The sequence below is a fragment of the Agaricus bisporus genome (genome assembly GCF_000300575.1).
Source record: "Agaricus bisporus var. bisporus H97 unplaced genomic scaffold AGABI2scaffold_4, whole genome shotgun sequence".
NCBI lineage: Eukaryota > Fungi > Basidiomycota > Agaricomycetes > Agaricales > Agaricaceae > Agaricus > Agaricus bisporus.
Window position 1 is genome coordinate 307,258 of NW_006267367.1, and position 24,074 is coordinate 331,331.

The window sequence follows — 24,074 nt, forward strand, 5'->3', positions numbered from 1 at the left end:
TGTATTTCCCTACGCTTTACCAACTTGCTTTTCCCTTACTCGCCCTCAAGTCTTTGCCTTCGCTGCAACCTGAGCTTCGCTCTAAGGTCATAACATTTGGTAAAGCGTCTCTAGCTCACCTTGCAACTAGTAAGTACCTTGGAAGGGTACTGTGCAGCTTACGCTTGCTGTAGAACCGAATTTTTTTAGCCATACGGGCATCAGACGAGTTTTAGCCACACGGGCACCAGAGAAGTAGTGTATGAGCACAGAGAGAAACGACTACGACAGTCTAGATGAAGAACACTATGAACGAGTAGCCAGATCTACTAGGAGAAACCAGAACAGGAAGAACCAGAAGAAACGACAACCAGTTGACTTTAGGAGTTACAGAGACACTAGGAACCCCGTCGACACAGAGACAGAAAACGAGAACACCATCGACACAGACGATCAGAACACCCGAGACAACATGAGCAACGACGCCGCCGTAACCGTTAGTGCACAGACAGATGCACTCAAGTCGCTTATCCCGAACCCGAAGGATTTTGGGGGGAATAGAGAGCAGTTTTCAGAGTGGTGGAGAAGCATGACGCTTTTCCTCAAATACAACAAAGTCACGGACACCGACCAGAAGATTATCGCTACCATCGTACGATTGAAAGGACCAGTCCCCAGCTGTTTCGCCGAAATATGGACAGAGAAAATCGCCAGCAGCATCACTTACACATGGGATAGTTTTGAAGAAGAACTCAAGACATCATTTGGAAAGGGAAACGAGAAGGATATAGCAGAAGAAAGGATTGAATCCCTCAAACAAGGACACAGGAACACCATGGACTTCCTCGTCGAATTCACAGCTCTCATGTACAAAGCCAAAATCGACGACCAACACGCCATATTCCTCCTTAAACGCCACACTCGTCACGATAATATCAAAACAATCTTAGGATATCCAAGGAAGGACATTCCGGAGTCGAGAGAAGACTGGAACAACGCAATTCTACAAGTTGGGTCAGGACTAGAGACGATGAAAAGGATTGATCACAAGACCGATACTGGAATCACTTACGGAGGAAGTGGACAACCAATGGAGATAGGATGGAAGAAATTCGAAGGGGACAAGGATGGGAAACCCAAATGTCACAAATGCGGAAAGTTCGGACACATCGGGAAGAACTGCGAAGAGAAGAGAAAGAATTTTGGAGAGAAGAAGAACTTCAAGTGTTTCAGCTGTGGGAAATTTGGACACATTGCGAAGGATTGCCGAAGCAACAGGAGTGGAAGGATTAGAGCGATGTTTGAGGATTCTGACGATGAAGACGATTCCAAGAAGGAGCAGGGTTTTTCCGATGGTTCCGAGTAGGCACAACCTTGCGAACCAATGTACCTAGACAAATGAACAATCGATATGTTGTCCCTCAAAAACGTCTAGGAGTGCAAGAACTGGAAGTAAAACCCCTCCTCACTACAACAAACGGAAAGAAACTCAAAGTCTCAGCCATGGTTGACTCGGGATGCACACACACATGTATCAATGAAGGATTAGTAAAGAAGAAGAAGATTCCGATGAAGAAATTGGAACGACCGATCACATGCAGGAATTCAGATGGAACAATAGCAGGAAAGAAAGATATCACCAAATTCGTGAAAATGGATCTCAATATCAACGGTCATAACGAGCAACTGAACGCGGTTGTCACTCCCTTACAATCATCCGACCTCTTTCTAGGTCATGATTGGTTAACGAACCACAATCCCGAGATCAATTGGAAACAAGGAATAATCAAATTCAACCGGTGCCCCACATCATGTTCTTTTCCCCATAATGACATCTCTTTCGAACCATGTATACGACGATTACAGTCAAACGAAGACACTGAGGAAAAAGAACCGGATCCAACGAACCCTGAGGACTTACCAGCATACATGAAACCCTTTGGCCATCTTTTCAACAAAAAGAACTTCGACAAACTGCCGGAACAAACGGAATGGGATCACGAAATTAACTTCACGGAAAACGCACCAACGGAGATATCATCAAAGGTTTATAGCATGACACCACTGGAGAGAGAAGAACTGGACAAATTCTTGGATGAAAATCTGGCTACCAATCGAATCCGACCATCGAAATCACCTTATGCAGCACCATGTTTTTTTGTTCCCAAGAAAGACGGTTCACTATGATTATGTCAAGATTATAGGAAACTGAACGAAATCACGATCAAAGACAAGACGCCACTACCCCTCATCAGTGAAGTATTGGATCAACTCAAAGACGCCAAGGTTTTCAACAAATTGGACATTATCTGGGGATATAACAACGTTCGGATACGAGAAGGAGATGAATGGAAAGCAGCGTTCTTGACGAATCGCGGATTATTTGAACCAACGGTCATGTTCTTTGGAATGAGTAATTCCCCCGCCACCTTCTCATGTATGATGGTGACAATCTTTCGAGAAATGATACAAGACAGATCTTTAACCAACTACGTGGACGATTTCATCATTCCAGCAAAGGACGATGAAGAATTGGAAGCACGGACTATACATTTTCTCAAAATCGCGGAGAAACACAATTTATCATTCAAACGGACGAAATGCGAGTTCAATGTCTCATCAACAACAGTGTTAGGAACGGTTATTGGAAATGGAAAGGCAACAATGGAAGAAGAAAAGGTCAAGGCAATACGAGATTGGGCAGTCCCTACCACGGTCAAACAAGTCGAAAGCTTTTTAGGTTTTGCCAACTTCTATCGACGATTTATCAAAAATTTCAGCACCATCGCGCAACCACTAAACAAGCTGAAGTCTAAGAAGGGGGAGAAATGGTATTGGAACGATGAACAACAACAAGCTTTCGAACAAATCAAACAGGCTATCGCCAGCGAACCGGTCTTAGCGTTACCCAAGGACAAAGGACAATTCAGAGTTGAAGTAGACGCATCAAACTATGGAACAGGAGCAGTACTATCACAGGAACAAGAAGACAAATGGCACCCGGTCACCTTCATGTCGAAAACATTATCCAAAGCCGAACGAAACTACGAGATCTACGACAAGGAACTACTAGCCATCATAAAAGCCTTGAAACTATGGCGACACTACCTATTGGATGCAAAGGAGCAATTTGAGATATGGACAGATCACGAGAACCTCAAATATTTCCGAGAACCTCAAAAGCTCAACACTCGACAAGCAAGATGGTACCTCATGCTACAGGAATACGATTTCCTCCTACGACACATTCCTGGGAAGACGAACACCAAAGCAGACATCCTGTCAAGATTAATCAAACCTGACACATCTAACGACAATCGAGGAGTAGAAATGTTCAAGGAGAAAATGTTCATCCGAAGACTTGAAGAATCCATTCCCATCTATGACGTCACCTTACTCCACAATCGAAGATTCGAAATCATAGCCGATGAAACCCTGCTTGAGAAGATTAGGAAATGTGAAAGACGAGAAACCAGAGTAATAGAAGAGATGAAGAAACAGCCAGAAAAAATATGGGAGAACAATGGAATCATTTACTGACAAGGAAGGATCTATGTTCCAGATAAGCAGGAGATCAGAGATTTTATTCTTCACGATCATCATAATTCCCCCGACGCCGGACATCCTGGAACGTACCGAATGCTAGAATCAGTGAAGCAAACCTTCTGGTGGCCCACGATCAAAACGGATATCAGAAGATATGTCAGAGGATGCGACATGTGCCAGAAAAACAAAACAATTCGACGACCCGATCACATCCCACTTAATCCATTACCCATCCCCGACAAACCTTGGGAAGAAATATCTATAGACATGATTGGACCACTACCGAAGTCAAAGGAGAAGGATGCTATTATTGTTATCGTTGACAGATTCTCCAAAATGATCCACCTTGTTCCCACTACCACGTCACTCACGTCCATGGATCTTGCGGAAATCTATAAGGAAGAAGTCTGGTGACATCACGGAATTCCAAAATGGATTATTAGCGACAGAGGACCACAATTTGCATCGAAATTTATGGAGTCCCTATGCAAAGCTCTAGGCATTGAACGGAACCTTTCTACGGCCTATCACCCACAAACAGACGGTCAAACAGAGCGGATGAATCAGGAAATTGAAACCTACCTTCGAGCGTTCATCAATTATCGACAAGACGATTGGACAAAATGGCTTCCCATGGCAGAATTCCATTACAACGACAAAACCCACGCTGCCACCGGACAAACCCCATTCTTCCTGAATTACGGAATTCATCCATGGAAAGGAAATATCACGGTCAAAACGACAAACCCCACCGCCACCTCCTTGATTGAAGAATTAGAGAATGTGCGAGAAGAAGCTAAAGCTGCGATGGAAGCAAATAACAAAATGATGAGAGAGAGAGGGAACAACAAGCACCACAAGGAACCTTTTGCCGAAGGAGATAAAGTTTGGTTAGAAACGACGAACATTCATTCCAATCGTCCGACTCGGAAACTAGATCACAAACGATATGGACCTTTCGAAATCTTGAAACAAATCGGCGATCGATCTTACAAATTGAAGTTACCTGATACTTGGGCAATACACGATGTTTTCCACACATCGCTTCTAACAAAAGTCCGAGACCCAGAGTTTGACAGTCAGAAGAAACCCACTCCACCTCCACCTGACATTATCAACGAAGAAGAGGAGTATGAAGTTGAAGAAATCCGAGGACACCGACGAAAAGGCCGAGGAATACAATTTTTAGTTCACTGGAAAGGTTATGGAAACGAAGACGACTCTTGAATACCACGCTCATCCCTAGAAAATGCAGAAGAAGCACTCTCCGAATATAGAGCAAAACTTCCGAATGGACAGTTATAAAATCAACAAAAATGCTCCAACTCTTTCATCCCTTCATCGACCACAATATGCAAGCCATTACCGAATCTTTTACACCAGTTTCAAAAGACATCTGTATCCGTGGAGCCGACATTGTATTCATGACCGACAACGGAGCCAAATTCCACGTCCATTCCTATTTCTTCACTCGCGAATCTATCTATTGGCAACAAAAACTCACCAGCCATAACAAACCTCACCTTCCTTTATCCAAACACTATACACCAAACGACCCCTACATCATCCAAGATGTAGACTCTCATGATTTTCGAAAATTTCTCCGTATATTCTATAACACGCGATATGGCGATTACTCTTTCTTTTCCAACCTCGACTGGGTCGACATCTTATCAATTGCACACAAATGGGAGTTTCCACAGGTCAAAATTCTTTCCAAACTTTATCTTGGAAAACTGGGCTATGGAGTTGTCGAACGAACTTGTGGAGTTCACTGTACTCGAATCATTGACGATGAAATGGTTGACCGTTCTTATCCTTGTCAAGTCTATCTTATTTTGTGTGGACACGAAATCTGAACGGGGGGTAATGTTATGAATTTACCAACCTATAGGAGGGACGTCATCATGCTTACTCATTTCCATATCCCTGGATATACTCTTCCCCACCTATGCTTCTCCCATCATTCATTCCCATGTCACCTTCTCTTTGACGTTACCTTGTTTGTCTCTTCATTCTCATGACCATTCTTATTGTTCCCTTGATTGATCCTTCATGTTACCTGTTATATCTTTCCCTTCTCATGATCAATCTTCTATTCTCATGATTGATCATCCTCCTTCCTAGTTTATACTCTCCTTCCCACTGATTACTCATCTACCTCGGTCATGGTTACTCAGCCCGTTCTATAGTTAGTTACCTCGGGTAGATAGTCTTAGTATAAGTAAGCATAGATACTCTCTGTATTTCCCTACGCTTTACCAACTTGCTTTTCCCTTACTCGCCCTCAAGTCTTTGCCTTCGCTGCAACCTGAGCTTCGCTCTAAGGTCGTAACATTGAGATCCTCAATGGAGGCAGTAACAAGCTCCGGCTCATACACGGGGGCAGATACAACCTTGCGGCGGTTTTCCCATGAATGACGGCGGGACTCGAGTTCAGCCTCAGACAGTGTATGCTCCCAATTAGAGGAACAAATGTTTCTAGCCATGTCACATTCAGTCGCGCAATGATTGACGTAGATGACACAACAGCGGAAGCAACCTTTATGCTTCAAAAGGTAATCCTTTGAAGATCTGGTGAGTGCAGGAGGACGGGGAACATGAAGAGGTAGTTGTTTGTAGAGGGCCATGAGAGGTGGGTAATTGCAAGGCGTGGATGTCACAGGAAGGTTTGAAGAAGAATATGGGCGAGGAGTGGAGGTAGAAGACGTAGAGTTGTAATGTTGGTGAGAAGGGACAGTAGGTACGGCGGCGGAGATGCGAGAAATCAAGGGTAAGGGATTATGGGTGACGGCAGACGTAGAACCGGCTTGTATCATTCCGTTAAACCAACTAGCATTCTGAGACGAAATCATTTTTTTGTATGTAGACGCAATGATCTTGACGCGACAGAGCCAATTGGTGAGATTTGTAAGAGCATCAAGGTTTTCACGGGCGACGAAGGTTGTGTAATGGTTCTGGAAAGACTCATCCATCGCTTCTCTAAAATGTGCGAGGAGTGTAGCGTCATCTTTATGAAAAGGCGTACCCACCAAACAAGCATTAGCAGCCTTGATGTTGGAAACCCATTTAGCAAACGGTTGATGAGGAGCATGACATTGACGAGCTGCGCGAGCATAAGCACGCTCCCAATGGGCAGGCAGGAATTGTGTGCGGAAGAGAGTGAAGAATTGATTGATTGGGAGAGCCTCGAGCTCCTCACGTGAACCACGGACCCATGCTTCGACATCAGGATTATCAAATTGCTCCAGAATGCATACTGTGAGATCAACACCAGACAAGCCCTTTGATTTCCCCCAGCGAGAGAAAGCGCGCTGGAGGTGTTGAGTTACACCAACCATGATATCACCATGAGAGAGGACAGGGAGAACATTTCCAGGGTATTGGGTAACACGTGCATCATCAGGTCCAAGAGGAAAGAGAGTGTAAAATTCAGAATCTGTTGTAGACATTGTGGAAGGAACGAAAATTTTGTCGTCGGAGTTGTAATTAGACGAAGCGGTAGGTAGAGGCAGGAGTGGCTGAGAGAGGGCGGGGGTGGGACAGATGGAAGCTGAAGTCGATGTGGCTAAGGGTTCGGGTGATGGAGAGGTAATCGCACGTGATGAGGAAGAAGCAGCCGCGTCGGATAAGACAAGTTTCTGTGCCTTGCGGACTTCTCGGTCACTTACAAGACCTGGTAAAAGATTGCTCGGCTGGGAATGTGCACGAGTTGTTCTAGAGGATTCCGGGACTTGCGGTTGTGGGTCTTGAATGGGATCCAGAATGTGAATTTAAGTATTTTTAGTTTTCCTGATGCTGTCAAAATCTCTCATGCGACGTCAACAGAAGTGGCTAAGTAAAAAATCATATTGGTTTTGATATCATACTCAGGAATATTTAAATCATAACAAACTTTTCCTTTTTTATATAATCATTTCCGGGAGGCAAAATCAAATCATGTGAAGTTGGACAATAAACGCTCTAATATCTATTCAGTTAATGCATCTTGCAATGAAGCCAGAGTTTCAATAGTCTCCTTCGCTTCGTGTCTGGAGAAACCATGAAACACAACGGCAAACTTTACTCAAACTTGTCTCTTTGCGGGATCAAAATCTTTGACGCTGTAGCAAGTCAATGGCTCACAACAAACTCCGGCATTGCTAATGGACAGTTCAGATATGTCTATGGCATTGAGCAGTGATACGCGAATCTAATATCTGAAAGTAGGCAAGCTTATGGCACAGGATCGGACCTGGATTCGATTATATCAGAGATCTCTGTAAACACGAGGGAAAACATACCATTGGGTGTGGTCTACACTCTCTGTCATCAACAGTCTCAGTCATTAACTCTCCATAATTGCTGGTGCCCTACATACATCTGATTGCATCTCCTGCGGTCACCTTTATCCGGCATCGTTGGCAAACATAGAGATACAACCAGGGAGCTTGTCACTCATTCCCTCAGACCGTTACTCACAGCACATCTGGTTCCAATGGGTTGCACAATGGTCAAGTTATACAGTTTGCTAGGACGTGCTTTACAACTTAAAACTATGTTACAAGTAAAATTACATGTATAAAATATGGATCATAAGGATCCAGAGGCAGACAACGACCGGAAACACCCGCATAAATATACGAAAGCCAGAGTTTAGGGCATGACGGAACAAACAACACCAAATACACACGAACACATGACACGGCACGTGAACCCGGTAACATCCTGTGAACCAAACATAGACTACATGGAACAAGCAGGGAGCAAACACAGCACAGCCAATTACCGGATATGGCCTACAAAATGTTGGATGCACAATACTTGTGGTAGTGGGCTGCAGCTGTGCCCGGCAGGATACGAGTCCTTTTGTTGGCAACGTGATGCTCATCAAAACCGAGACAAATATGTACACATAGCTTACTCAGCAAAAGGAGCAGAAACAAACCTGAAACAAACAGACAACAACAGCTCTGCAGATGGATACACACACGCAAGTAGAGAGCAATTCAAATCTATCAACACAATTAATAACCTGTTTTAGAACAATCAAAGGATTCAATGTTTGTCTTTGCTCCATGGTGCCAACTTGGTGTTGTGCTGATTGTTTGTATTCACTGGCCCTAAATTTTCACGTGGCATATTACCACATTGTTTATTTTTGTTTGTACACTGCATCAGGAAAAGGTAAAGTGACTTAAATTTGACTTATGCAAACTTATAAAAATCATAAGTCAGTGTAAGTTATTTTTGCATAAGGCATGTCACCGTCTGAGGTTTTGACTTATACAATACTTATGCAAATCATAAGTACATAAGTCACAATATAGTCATAAGATTCAAGATTATCATAAGTCATGAGGATTTATCTTAAGTTGCTTAAGTAAGTACCTAAGACAGTAAGAAGTAATAAGAGAGTATAAGCTCAATCATAAGGAACATAATAAGGCATAAGAATTAAAGAATTATATTGTATAGTAAATACAATACATCATACACAACCTCTATATTTCAATAATACACATGTATTATGCAAATATTATGCAAACATTACTGTAATTTTGATTTGCATAGTACATGTCACAACCTGTATATTTCAAAAATATACATGTATTATGCAAACATTATGTAAACATTACCATAAATGTAATTTACATAGTACACATATATTATGTAAAACATATGTAAAAAAAAAATTCCATAATGTTCATTTTAAAGCTTTTGTTTGCATAAGGTTTGAATATGTTTTAGTTAATATACATGTACTATGTAAATTAAAATTACGGTAATATTTGCATAATGTTTGCATAATACATGTGTGTTATTGAAATATACAGGTTGTGTGTATATTATCTAAAACATGACTGAACCTTATGCTAACAAAACCTTTAAAATGAACATTATTGAATTATTTATTTACATATGTTTTACATAATATATTTGTACTATGTAAATTACATTTACGGTAATGTTTGCATAATGTTTGCATAAGACATGTGTATTATTGAAATATAGAGGTTGTGATATATAATATATACTTCCTAAAGAGAAAATAGACCCTGAAAAAAGCGGACAAGAGGGATATGACAGCAGCCCTGTCTGTAAGACCTTGCATGTTGATACCTTGACTGCTTTTTTGACAATGCCATGGTATCTATGCACTACAGAAGACGCAACACTCTTATGGTTGGAGATGTTAGGCATGCAGTTGTTTACAATAACCCAGACATGACACATGATTATATACCAGACATAATTGCGCAGTACGGTCATTAACAATGATAAGTGATATACATTAGTGACTATGGTGAATCAAATACTACCGCCTTGTGAGTTCTAAGTGTGAGATAATTTCAATAGCTGTGGCATGGTGAGCTATTAGTCACTATTCTACTTCATGTAGCTGTATCATATAAGCATTGAGCCTCTGGTTCGATCTCTCTGTCACCATTTTCTGGACCCACATTTTGCCAGATGATTAATGTTATTCATTGTTCATGTAGTATAAACGTCTCAATCTCATTGACCTCGGAGCAACATCGATATGATCGGCAAAGGCCCCGATTAATGGAGAGGCATATGAAATGATGTAAAAATAACAGCCCTTCCTTACGGGGAATGGAACCATAGTGGAAATATCAGTGTCGTGAGTGCTATCTACTCCGATCACATTCAATTAACGAGCATGCAATTCGAGACCAGTAGGTAAACCTAGAATGTAGTTTGTAGGTGTGATCGGTCAATTAAGACAAGGCTGCTGACACTCATTTCCTACATCGACCCCCATCAAATTTCTCATGAATGACACTTTGTGGAGGCAAGATTGTATATTCAGGGGCGTGTTGGCAGACGGTTGCTGTCCTGTCAACAAGGGATGGCCGACTGAAAACATTTGGACAACAGGCTATGCGTACCCACCCGATTGGTACAGTTTTTTTCCTGTTGTCCGCATGGTAGGCAAACTAGATGTTTCTAAGAGTGTGATACATCCTCCTGGTAAGTTAGTCTAGTTCATAGCGTTGAGTGATTTCGTTGACATTCACCAACAATAGGGATCTCAAACTCTGAATGTTTCACAGAGTATCATTTGATACTGATGGAACCTGTTCACCACCCAAGATGGATTGAATTGTGGAGGACGTGTGTGTTGATATGAATACCTTGAGTCTTACACTTGGTATGACGTATGAATGACTCCTGTTTCGAATACATGCATTATACACATTATTACTGTGCTTCCATGCATTATCCTCTCATAGACTACGCCCACAGGGCACTATGATTTCATGAGTTCTTTTAACTATACCCTAAGCCCTATAGTGCTGTAGTATATAAAGACACTGTAGTCTACCGATAATATTAAGTTTCCAATCACTCTCACTCTTAGCTCAACCAGCTACATCTTTACTCTCACAAACCGCTTCGCTATACATTCAAGCTATCTCCAAATGTAAGTCGGTTTACCACTAGCGTAGATTATGCGCTGCTTTCGCAACAGTGTGCCAAACAATTGAAGCAATTGCTTAGCAGTCGCTCAATGCCAGGTCCTTCTGATGATTATGGTGATATCATGCCAGATGGCACACGAGTGTTGATTCTCCACTATCCAGTTTACAATCCCCCCAATTCCGCAGATCACAGAGAGCGTATAATCCCTGTCACAAACATTGTTATGAACCGTGACATCTACGGTTATATTTCTCATAGTAATTACTTCATTTGTAATTACAATTATGTTTACCTTTTACTGTACTTATATTTCGCCTCTTTGATTGTGATAGTTTTGTATCTCTTATTGATCCGCTTTAATGATCCAGATTACTTTACATTTTTAGCTTTCTATAATTAATGATCGTTTGTTCTGAAGAAGTTCTTCTTTCTATTTTAGTATTACGAAAACTTCTTTATCGTTCCTGAGTCGTTCCTGAGTCGAGTCTCGGTACCTTAATAAGTTGATCATAGTTATATATATAGACTACTTGTAAAGTATATAAGTCGCTCAACTTCACCATGTAGAAACAATGTTTCTACTTGGTTAGGTGGAGACTTGAATACAAAGTCTTAGTCTAACTATACGCTTGAACCGTCAGACTTAATTGCTAAGCTCTATAAACCGCTCTCAAGCTCTTAGTACTATAACGGCGCATTTGAGTTACTCTTCTCGATTCATCGAGGAGGTCTCCTTTGTTACGCTTTAGAACTCTGAGTATTTCTATCGACGTAACGCCCCAGCTTAGGACCGGGCCGGGGTCACTATAACATTAAGTAGAAACGTTCCTCTTCCGTGATCAGGACAGAGTAATTCGCTCGCCGAGATACCCATCGAGTGCGCATAATAAAAGTTGAACTTGGGTTACCGCGGATAAACACTAGACTGTCTCAAAACTACTAGTTGTTTATCAACGGAAAAGGATCAACTAACACTGGTAACTGGTGGACTAGTTACACGATTGCTTATAACAATCGAAGTCAGTAAAGACTTTAAAACTCGACCAATAGAGGGTCTGTACTCGAAGTCAGTGAAGACTTTAAACACTCGACCACCAAGGGTCTGTACTTGAAGAGTCTTATAGAGACTAGGAATAGTGAGTCCAATTGAAGGAGCACTAACCACGGATTTACAGAATTGTACCTGTAAGTTTTGTACACAACAAAATTTACCATTCAGAGCAATACCAGAGATTTGGTCTGGTATTGAACGGAAACTGCCAAAACGGAGTCATTCTTTAGTAACAAATTCAAGCAAACCGCTTACAAGGAAGACAAGACAAAGAAGTGGTACTATACCAATATCACAGAAGGAAAAAGCTACTACTTCGAAGACGCTGACCAGCAACGAATTGCATCTGAATATCTTGAACACGAAACCCAGAAACTCTTTAGAACAGCAAACGTTCCAAGAATCAGAACAAGTAGTCAAGACGAACACATTAATAGACAAACCTCAGAAGCAATCAGAAACCTCCGATCCGCTACACAATCAGCCGCACAATCTGCTACACATTCTGCAAAATCAGATCATCAAGAAAAAGGAAAAGATAAAGAACCTTCGAAGTCAGTTTTTGACTGGCCAGAAACAACAGTTGGAGAAGGAAATACAGATTTTGGAAAAGGAAATCCAGGACCTCGAAATCAGGACACAGAAAGTCCACAGGAGGAAGTTAAAACTAACAGAAGTCCAACAGGAAATACGAACACAAGCCCTCCGAAAAGCCCTCAGCCAACGCCACCAAGAACACCAACGCCACCAACACCACCAGCAGGAAACCCAGGAAGTCCAGCCGGAAATATGGCACAACCACCAGCAGGACCTCACATCAAATACCCGAAACCAAATAGGTATTATGGAGACCCAAGATTATACAGACCATGGATGGTATCCCTCGAACTCTATTTCAACAGCTATGGGATTACAACGGACAACTCCAAAATCAATTACACACTTGGATTACTTGAAGGAGCCGCATCCAACTGGAAATCAGATTTTATCGCCACTCACCCAAATTATCCAAACTGGGCAGACTTCAAGAATTCTCTTGAACAGGCCTTTGCACCAGCCCAACAAGGATATGAAGCAGAACAAAAGCTACGACGCTATAGACAAAACGGAGAATACATTGAACACTACATTAGTGGATTCTCAGTATTATCCTCACAAGCAGGATTACCAGACAGCACCGCACTCAGAGCATACTTTGCAGAAGGACTCGATAAAGACGTCCGAATTGAAGCAATCAGATTTACCCCAACAACACTACAAGAGTGGAAAGACGCCGCAAGAAATGCCTTCAGAATTGTTATGGAACAACGAAAAGCATCAGGCAATTTCGGACAATCATCAAGATCACATAAACCATATAAGAAAAATAAACACCGATCTCAAAAGAGTATTCCGAGATACAGCAATATCTACAACGAACCAGTCCAACATAAACCCGCAAGAAGCGAGTGGGACATGGATGTTGACCAGATCTACTTCCAACTCAATCAACTCGGATTGGACGACGAATCCGAAGATTCAGAATCAGAATCAGAAGAATCAGAATCCGAAGACAGCGATGATGAAGAAGTCAATTTCATCAAACAACGAAGAACCCAAACCCAAACGCCTAAGCAAGCGGTACAGGGATTTATTAATGCAATCCTCACAGATGAACAACGAGCAGCTCTCAAACGAGGAGAATGTTTCTTCTGTCACAAGAAAGGACACTGGTACAGAGATTGCTGTGCAAGGAAGCTATATATTAAGCAAGGAGGAAGAACAAGCATGGATCAAAATCCAGGAACAGATCGAAAGAAGAAACAAGGAAACGGAAAACCTAAGAAGCAAAAGACTTGGAAAAAGAAGGAGCCCATAGATCCGAACGCTATGGTCTACAACATTGAAGAAGAAGAAGACAACTTTGAAGAATTTTCTAAAGACGGAAATTTTTGAGTACTTCTGAAGATCCAATCGACGTGATAGATCTTCAGTCACCTAAAGGAACAACACTTCTAGCACCGATTAAAATTCACATTGAAGATGATAATCCTATTAAACTAACCGCACTAATAGATTCAGGAGCAGCAGGAGAATTTATCGATCACAAACTCGTAGAGAAGTATTACTTACCAAAATTTCCATTGAAGAAAGTCAAACATACCATGAATGCCGATGGATCAAGAAATGCATCAGGAGTATGCACACACTATGTCCTACTCAACATCGAAATCAACAACAAGAAAATGATGATACAAGCAAGCATAGTATCGCTTGGAAACCACAAACTATTCTTAGGTATATCATGGCTAAGAAAATTCAATCCAGCAATAGATTGGACAAAACAAACTCTAAAATGGAGAGATGAAGATGACGACTCAACTCTTACACTTTCTAGAGGACCATCAAGCAACTTCATTAACAATATCTTCGTTGAAATCAACTCGAAAAGCAATACTTCGCAACAGCTATTCAATCAAGCTGAAAAGAAGAAAACGGAATCTGATCCTGCTAAAGCAGTACCGAAAAGATTTCACAAATTTCTCAAAGTGTTCAACAAAGTAGAATCAGAGAAATTACCACCAAGACGTCCTTGGGATCACAAAATTGAAGTTCAAACCGACTTCAAACCCAAGAGAATGCCAGTCTACAATCTAACACCTATAGAACGAAAAGAATTAGACAAATTCATAGCTGAAAACCTACGAAAGGGATACATCCGACAATCTAAATCACCAATGGCATCATCTTTCTTCTTTGTTGGAAAGAAAGGAGGAGATCTACGCCCATGTCAAGATTATCGATATCTTAATCAAAACACGATTAAGAATGCTCACCCTATTCCAAACATTGCTCGAATCATGGATAAACTAAAAGATTCGAAATGGTTTACAAAGTTAGATGTCAGACTAGGCTATAACAACGTCAGAATTCATGAAGGAGATGAATGGAAAGCAGCATTCAGAACACCTAATGGATTATACGAACCTACCGTCATGTTCTTTGGAATGACAAACTCGCCAGCCACATTTCAATCAATGATGGATCACATTTTCAAACAATTAATTGAAAATGGAGGAGTCATTATCTATATGGACGATATCTTAATCCATACAAAAACACAAAAACAACTTGATGAACTTACCAAACAAGTTCTTCAAATACTCGAACAAAACCATCTCTATCTCAAGACAGAGAAATGCGAATTTGAAACGCAACGACTAGAATATCTTGGAGTCATTATTACTCCAGATTCTATCGAAATGGATCCAATTAAACTAAAAGGAATCGAAGATTGGCCTGTACCTAAAACGGTCAAGAATGTTCGACAATTCATTGGATTCTGCAACTTCTACAGAAAGTTCATTCACAATTACGCCAAAATCGCCCAACCTCTCAACTCTCTTATGAGGAAGACAAAGAAATTCGAATGGAATCCAAATGCACAAACAGCATTTGAAACCCTTAAACAACAATTCCTAAAACGGCCAGTTCTACAAATGGTAGATCAAACAAAACCATTTGAAATAGAATGTGATGCCTCCGCATTTGCCACAGGAGCAGTCTTACTACAACGAGACACGAATGGAGATAAGCATCCGGTTGCTTATTACTCTAAATCCCTTAATCCAGCCGAAAGGAACTATCACGTTTCGGATCAGGAATTCTTATCAATCATTAGAGCATTAAAAGAATGGAGACATTATGTGGAAGGATCACCTGAACCATTACTCATTTGGTTGGATCACGAGAACCTTACTCGGTGGAAGGAACCCCAACAATTAAACCGAAGACAAGCGAGATGGATGTTATATATGACAAGATTCAATTATGTCATCAAACATCTTCCAGGCAATAAGAATGTCTTAGCCGATGCCCTGAGTAGACGTCCAGATCTAACTCCAGAAGGCATAGATAACGAGAACTTAATTGCTCTACCTTCTACGAAGTTTATCAATTTCTTAACGGAAGAACTAGAAGAGAAGATCAAAGACAAGAAGGACACTATCACACCATCAGAGCAGTTTACTCGAGAAGAAGACATCTATACTTATCAAGGAAGACTTGTGATACCGGATGACTCGGACATCAAGAAGGAACTCTTAACCCGAGTCCATGATCATGAATCAGCTGGACACCCTGGAATAGCCGAAACGCTTCGAAAATTAACGAAGGAAGTCTACTGGCCAGGAATGAACACTTATGTCCAGAACTACGTCAAAGGATGCCCCATATGTCAACAATACAAGATCAACAGACATCCACTAAAACCGCCGATGCAACCGATCAAAGGACCTTCAGTAACGAAGCCATTTACACAAATATCTATGGATCTTATCACAGATCTACCCCCTAGTGATGGCTATGATGCAATATTGTCCATAGTGGACCATGGACTTACGAAAGGGATAATTCTAACCCCTACTAGGAAAACAGCAACAGCTGATGACATCGCCGAAATGCTAATCGATAAGGTATTTTCTAAATATGGTACACCTCAAAAGATCATATCAGATCGAGACCCTCGATTCGCCGCCAAATCTATGCAAAGACTCTATGAAAAGCTTAACATCAAGCCCGCATTTTCAACAGCTTATCATCCACAAACTGATGGAACTACAGAACGCTACAATCAAGAAATAGAATTCTATCTTGCAGTCTATACTTCAAGAAATCCAAACACATGGAGACGAGCATTACCTATGATTGAATTCGTTCACAATACTAAACCACATGCAGGAAGACAACACTCGCCTTCAGAACTTATATTAGGATACAATCCTAAAGCATTCATTAACAAAGAAGAATCAAATGTACCTTCTATCGAAGAGAAGACATTATTCTTAGAACAAGCTAGAGAAGCAGCAATCGAAGCACATGAGCAAGCACGTTTGAAGATGGCTAGCCGAAGTAACCGACCCTGGAATGCACTTAAGGTTGGTGATAGAGTTTGGTTAGATAACCGAAACTTGCCCGTGCCGTACGCATCAAAGAAGCTCAGTCAAAGAAGAGAAGGACCCTTCAGAGTAATTAGAAGAACTTCTCCCACAACATACGAGTTAGAACTTCCGAAGCGATGGAAGATACACAACAAATTCCATGCATCCCTACTCACACCCGTAGTAGAGAACAATATCTATGGAAAGCATAATCCACAGCCACCTCCGACATTAGTGTCTGGAGAAGAGGAGTATGAAGTCGAAGCGATCCTTAATCACAGAGCAAGGAAGAAACGCTTGGGAAATGGAAGACTCGCAACAAGAACAGAATATCTTGTCAGATGGCAAGGATATGGACCGTCAGAGGATTCATGGGAATCGGAAGAAGATCTTGCAAATTCAAGCGAGATACTTGAAGAGTATAAGAACCTGAAGAAACTCAGCTAACTCCCCAGCTTCATGAGCAACATACAAGCCATCCAACAAGTTCTAGCTACTACTCTCTCATCGTCCTCTCCTCTCAATGCCACCAATCAGAAAGACAAAGCCAGTAATTCTGATTCGAAATCAGCACCTCCATCCCCTCCTTCCCCGCAACCGACACGCAATACTTCTTGTCAAGAAGAACAACCCATTGACAAGAATGCCACCGTTCGACATGCATTTCTTCACGAACGAACAGCCGCAAACTTTCTGTCCGGTCACGGCCGCGTTTCTTGACTCTTTGAGATTGTGTACGATATCGGGGCTCATATTGATGAGCTCACTTCTGCAAGACGTTCATACCTTCAAGCAATGGAGGAAATGGACACCCGCCTCACTCGTCTGGCACGCCATCTCCCGAGGTCTCCCCATGGTAATGAGATCTTCAGGAGAATCAGAGACATCAATGCTGTGCCACTTCACAAAAATTCGGACATCAGTAAACCAACTCCAGACCGACATGAATCGTCTCCTGGAAGCACCTCCCAATCTGACAGTATCCCAACTCCCCCATCTTCTATACAACCACAGCAGCTTCATGAATTGGCTATACCACACCCAGGAATATCGCCTCCTCCAAATCTGTCGAACCATCATCCGGTTACTTGCACATCAGGAACTAATTCCCCGTATCGACGTGGACGTACATCCTGCAAACTATGTAGCGGAATGGGTCATATCCAGACGGAATGCACTCTATACTACTGCCATTACTGCGACACCAAGGCGCCTGGACACTTTGCCAAATTTTGTTCCCGAAATCCTTATGCGGGAATTGCACGCAGGGAACTTTCCCCAAGTGCCCTGGCATATGTTGACACCCTTATTAACCCAACCGCAGTCACAACCTCAGAGTCCAGTCCATACGCCTATACTGCCAGAACGCCAACTTCCTACACCACCGTACACCCCCTCATACTACAGTCTGGACAGTTACAGTCCAAACAGTCCGGTGTACCAAACAGCACCATCCATACCTCCAACACCACTCCTACTTCCGGCCCAATTACCACTACCCAACTTGGACCAACCTATCGACCACTCTATCGACCTAAACCCAATCCTAGGTCAAAATACAACAACAACAAGTACGGAAAACTTGCGCTATCCATCCCTCCCTCCTATCGTCACTCTCGAAGAACAACTTCCGGTAACCTTCCGCCTTCTCAACACCCTCAACGCCAACGATCCTCGTCGCCAGAGCATTATGACGCAGGTGACGAATATACTTACGACGATGTTGCAGAATACAACATGAGCGGTGAAGGACACCCTGACATTTAGATAGTTCTGGTAAACTATCTTAGGAAAGGGATAGTGTTATGAACCGTGACATCTACGGTTATATTTCTCATGGTAATTACTTCATTTGTAATTACAATTATGTTTACCTTTCACTGTACTTATATTTCGCCTCTCTGATTGTGATTATTTTGTATCTCTTATTGATCCGCTTTAATGATCCGGACTACTTTACATATTTAGCTTTCTATAATTAATGATTGTTTGTTCCGAAGAAGTTCTTCTTTTCTATTTTAGTATTACGAAAACTTCTTTATCGTTCCCGAGCCGTTCCCGAGTCGAGTCTCGGGACCTTAATAAGTTGATCATAGTTATATATATAGACTACTTGTAAAGTATATAAGTCACTCAACTTCACCATGTAGAAACAATGTTTCTACTTGGTTAGGTGGAGACTTGAATACAAAGTCTTAGTCTAACTATACGCTTGAACCGTCAGACTTAATTGCTAAGCTCTATAAACCGCTCTCAAGCTCTTAGTACTATAACGGCGCATTTGAGTTACTCTTCTCGATTCATCGAGGAGGTCTCCTTTGTTACGCTTTAGAACTCTGAGTATTTCTATCGACGTAACGCCCCAGCTTAGGACCGGGCCGGGGTCACTATAACACTACAGATCTCGACGCTATGTCTAATGACACGCTGTTCCTCACTTCAACGCTCCAAACGGTCTGTGGACGCATGTGATCTTATTTTTCACATAGCTCATTGCATATTACAAGTTTAAAAATGCAGTTTTGGCCAAGACACCATTGTCTACCACCCATCAATTATTCAAACCGGACGATTCTAATGAAGAGTGGACAGCAAGATATGAGGTGTGGTATGCTTTAAAGACTTGCCTCCTTATCAAAACATGTTCGTATTCTGGTGACACCATATTGTATCAAGATATTGACACCTGCTCAGCCGTCCGAGAAATAATAATGCGAGGATGTATATGAAGCAAGGTATGGGATTGACCGGACTAGGACTCAAAGACTTCAATCGTAAAATAGATGTTATTTGAAGCATCTACGCCAAATTCAATACATTTCTTCCGGCTTCTTGCAAACCACTGACAGAGCGTGTCTTTGAGGCCTTCCCAGCTATACACTGTAGCACACAGGTGTTTACGCATCGAAAGCATGCCAATGGCCAGAAAGACATCCCATTTACCAGCGCAGAGAATCCTTACAACGTGTTGCAAAACATTAAAGGCAATGATTTTATACACGGAGAAGACAATTGTGTTGAATACAGGAAAGCCTTGATAGAACAAGGTCACATAATCAGGTATGTAGATGTTATAAGTTTGGCTCGTACTTGGTTTTAACAGATAATGAACAGGGTTACTCTCGGAGGACCGTGTTCTATTGGCATTGGGGATGTCGTAGAGGTTGAACTAAGTTTCCGTTGGTTTATGGATTGCACCAAACAGGCTTTGTTTTGGCTCGGTTGCCAGTCGGTTACATTAATTGACAACTTAACCAGAAGGGTAAACAGTCATTTTCTCTTTATAAGAGGAGCCGAGCTAATTGATTGTGTATTTAAGGACAAATTGAAGAAAGAGAAAACATCACCTCAGCAAATGATCAAATCACACATGAAACACTGGTTGGCCTTGACTAATCTGCAGGATGAAGAAGCACCCAAGGATGATAAGAGGTTGAGAGTGGAGGATAAAGGGGGTATGGATGTGAGGCACACTATTGATGGAATTAGGAATATGCAAGTAGGATATATATTTGTGTTCTGGTTTACTGACAGGATTGCATTTGCTGTCAAAATAGTGATTTAGTAGCGAATATCTATCATGAGCGAGACAATGCTGAACCCCTCCGGTAAATGAGTAAGCATGTTTATTGGGGATGCATGTTATGTATTGCAATCGATGTGTCATAAAAGTGGAAACAGGGTTTAAAAATCCAACAAGCTCATACCCAGAGCAATCCCTTCTTCAATTACCAATGAACACTGTTAATGTTGTGCACTTATGGGAGGACATCAAATGTCCCGCAAACAGATGGTGGCTACATGCGGTAGCATGGCAGGTCGACGCATCTCAGAGGTGTGAGTGGTTGTCAGAGGACGTGTGTATGGTAGGGGAAGTTGATTTCCAAGCTTCTGCCTTGGGTGCGATTGGTGAGCATCTACGTGGAGGTAGTGGCTGCTAAACTGATGCCTTTGGTAGGAGATCACAATGAAACAGATCAACCGTTTGTCGCAGCGCAATTCTGGTGGACAATCAGCAGACCCAGTGCATATCCGGAATGGGCCATGCTATGGGACGTTTGTAAGATGTGCCTCCAGCAAGTGATCAGAGATCACACTCATCATACAATGTTGGAACCAATGTTTCCAATTACTGGAAACCAGCTACATCTTCATCATTCTATATTCAAACAGCACGTATCGCAATGGCACTGGACCATACCGCCACATAGATAATCTGAAGTTGCTCAAATACTCCATGGATATCAGATGGTCCTGGTTCCTGTGCGCATTCAGGACGAATCTTCAGGTGAATCATTACACGTTCCTGTAGACTTCTACGGCATTGCCCTTGAAAATGCATTAGTGGACATAAAGTTTAAGGTTTTTCATATATGCAGTGTATACAGCAACATCAGCAAAATATCCAAATCTTATATGGACTTTTTTAGTCTTATTCATGTCATACCTTGATTTGAACTTATTTTGTGAGCACTCAAAGGCGGAGTTGACAGGTAAGTTAAAGAAAAAGTGATAAGTTGCAATAATAACAGACAAAGCAAAAAAGTCTTGGGAAATATTATGTCTTTTTCATCAAGTCATTGTAAGTTCTGTTCTACTGCTCATAAAATTCCGGAAAAATCACGACAAATCTTAGAATATTACAAAAACATAAGTTTATATGTATGTTTTTTGTCGAAAACATACCCGTTATGGAGATATAGAAAAACATGACACGAATGTGATGTTTAATACTGGTTCCTGTGCCGCTGCCAATTTTCATGTTTTAAGAGTGTAAATATATGTATTCAAGGCTCAGGAATCTGAATCTAGTTTTATATTTATTATTTGATCAATATTAGAGGAGCTATGTATAGCACAATTTTGTGTTAAATGTGCCATATCTCAGTAGACTTTCATCCAACAAAGAATCTAATTAGATCCCTGACCTCAAAACTATAGGAATACACTTTTAGATCATTAAAATCTATGCGGAAATGACCTGGAAATATCTCCTACCTATGATTTGAGGAACTTTGACTCGAAAATCCTAAGTCCAGCAGTCACATGATGGTCATGTGACATGTTGAACTTCTGTTTCAAGCATGACCGTTGATCCTTCCTCATCACCACCATCATTCCTCCCCTCCCCTCCCTCCCCTTCTCTCTTCATTACTCTCCTAGGCTTATATTCAAATGAGTAACTTCCCTTCCCTTCCCTAGCTCTCTCCCAGCTAATTCTAAGCTGGTTTAGGACACTTTTTTGCCTATTTTGGACGCTTTTTTGGGGGATTTTTGGAGGGTTATTTGAGGGGATACTTGAGCAGATAATTGGAGGGTTAATTGGGGAATGTATGGAGGAGTTTTGGGAGGATTTTAGAGATTCTCTGGTCTCTGGTGAGTGCTCTCTATTTCTGTATGTTTTCATACTCATTTGTTACTTGTAGGATATTTCTTTTCTCATCATCACTCCCTCATCATCCAATCTTATCCTTTTGTGTAGATTATATACAATGTATTGTATTTGTTATGCTAATATAATGACTTTCTCTATGACTTATTCACTCCTAAGCCTCTTATAATTGATTTTATGACTTTGGCTTGTCTTATTTTTCCTTAGCTGCCTTAATTGTATGCTTTTGTGACTTGAGTAAGACTTATTCTTTCTTTTTTAACAATGAAATTACTTGATTGAACATCTACACCTTAACCTCAAAGTCAGAATAAGTTTCAAAAGGAGAAAAAAAGTCTGTTTTAAAACCTGTGAGTAAATTTTTCCTTATTTTGAACTTTTTTTTCATGTTTAAGTTATTTAAGTTGAACAAAAGTTGGATTTACATTTTCCTGATGTAGACTATCATATTAACTTCAAAACACGAATCATCATCTAATGGGGCTGCTACAAAGTAATCTTGTGCATGCTCCTATATCTTGAGAGTACTCCGTTTTGTAAGAGTTAAGTACAATTAAAGTCAAGCTTGTTACATATGTCATTTTGGAGTACTGTACCATTATGACCTTATGTTCATGTCAACAGTCAACAGGGGGTGTGAACACCCCCATCAACCAAAACATAACCTAAAAGGGTAAAACATAACCTAAAAAAGAAGTCCCAAATCCCAAAAAGAAAACATGAACGTCATGTCAACAGTTTTCACACATCGTGAACTAAGATCCAGGTGACAGCTGTCATTACATAATTATTGACAGTGAACATAAGGTTGTAATGATACAGTATTGGTGATTTTTGATGATGTTGGGTACAACTTCAGGCTTAAGGGTTGGGTCTGTGACATTCCGGCTTGCTATTTGAGCCTTTTTGATACACTTGGGCACCCATTTGGATCTGTTGAATGATCAAGATTTTTTAGACTTGAGATCTTCCATTTTGACTGGGACATAGCCTTATAAGTTACTTTGTTGAATTGGTACTACAGTAGGTACTCAACACGCTCTAATATCATCATGTGCTTTACATTTACTACAACGTGATTCCTTGTCTTAACTCACAGACTCTTAAAAAACAACAAAATGTTCAGGTGACACTACTTCAAAATCTGCTTCCATAACTAATTAGGTATTCTATCCCTGCAAATTTCTGCGGGACTACTTTTTTAATAATCAATCCATGCAAATTTTCACATGATTTTAAGTACAATAGTCACAAAAAATCACGGTTTTGCACATGACATTAGATGTAACTGGATTTCTGTTACCTTACTCATGCACACCCAGATGATGTGGTAATGTGTGATCATTCATGTGAGGAGATATATGGTAACAAATTACAATAGCGCGTTCAAAATATCACACACACTGCATGGCTTCCACAGACCAGTATAGATATGTAACAGAACCTGTGCCAAGCTCAGGTAAGTTGAAAATTTTCTTGGCAAGCACAGGTTCACAGCTATAGAAGGTCATTGTCACAGAGCTAGTATTTGTTAAGACCTTAGAGTGAATACTCAGGTTGCAACAAAGGCAAAGACTTGAGGGCGAGTAAGGGGAAAAGCAAGTTGGTAAAGTGTAGGGAGTATCTACACTTACTTATACTAAGACTATCTACCCGAGGTACTAAAGGTATAGAACGGTGCTGAGTCATCCATAACTGAGGCCGATGTAGTAATCAGTGAGAAGGGAGTATCAGCTTTGGAAGGAAGATGATCAATCAC

General features: G+C 41.1%; 5 protein-coding genes across 5 annotated transcripts; 4 read left to right on the forward strand and 1 right to left on the reverse strand.

Moving 5' to 3' along the window:
- Nucleotides 1-4,841: 4,841 nt before the first annotated feature.
- AGABI2DRAFT_116777 (hypothetical protein) lies at nucleotides 4,842-5,384 on the forward strand (the record flags this gene model as incomplete). The annotated part of the gene is made up of 1 exon (XM_006459772.1): nucleotides 4,842-5,384. One exon carries the CDS (start codon nucleotides 4,842-4,844, stop codon nucleotides 5,382-5,384), a length of 543 nt encoding a protein of 180 aa, XP_006459835.1.
- A 399-nt stretch (nucleotides 5,385-5,783) lies between these two features.
- On the reverse strand, nucleotides 5,784-6,977 carry AGABI2DRAFT_142246 (hypothetical protein; the record flags this gene model as incomplete). The annotated part of the gene is made up of 1 exon (XM_006459773.1): nucleotides 5,784-6,977. The coding sequence occupies one exon, from the start codon at nucleotides 6,975-6,977 to the stop codon at nucleotides 5,784-5,786; it is 1,194 nt and encodes a 397-aa protein (XP_006459836.1).
- A 3,324-nt stretch (nucleotides 6,978-10,301) lies between these two features.
- On the forward strand, nucleotides 10,302-13,939 carry AGABI2DRAFT_116779 (hypothetical protein; the record flags this gene model as incomplete). The annotated part of the gene is made up of 3 exons (XM_006459774.1): nucleotides 10,302-10,500; nucleotides 10,557-10,644; nucleotides 12,235-13,939. The coding sequence occupies 3 exons, from the start codon at nucleotides 10,302-10,304 to the stop codon at nucleotides 13,937-13,939; spliced, it is 1,992 nt and encodes a 663-aa protein (XP_006459837.1).
- A 98-nt stretch (nucleotides 13,940-14,037) lies between these two features.
- Nucleotides 14,038-14,217, forward strand: AGABI2DRAFT_46659 (hypothetical protein; the record flags this gene model as incomplete). The annotated part of the gene is made up of 1 exon (XM_006459663.1): nucleotides 14,038-14,217. A coding segment is annotated over one exon (180 nt), but the record flags the coding sequence as incomplete, so codon positions are not given.
- Nucleotides 14,218-19,335: 5,118 nt separating this feature from the next.
- Nucleotides 19,336-20,488, forward strand: AGABI2DRAFT_116781 (hypothetical protein; the record flags this gene model as incomplete). The annotated part of the gene is made up of 6 exons (XM_006459775.1): nucleotides 19,336-19,377; nucleotides 19,431-19,570; nucleotides 19,618-19,697; nucleotides 19,773-19,983; nucleotides 20,038-20,185; nucleotides 20,243-20,488. 6 exons carry the CDS (start codon nucleotides 19,336-19,338, stop codon nucleotides 20,486-20,488), a joined length of 867 nt encoding a protein of 288 aa, XP_006459838.1.
- Nucleotides 20,489-24,074: the final 3,586 nt, after the last annotated feature.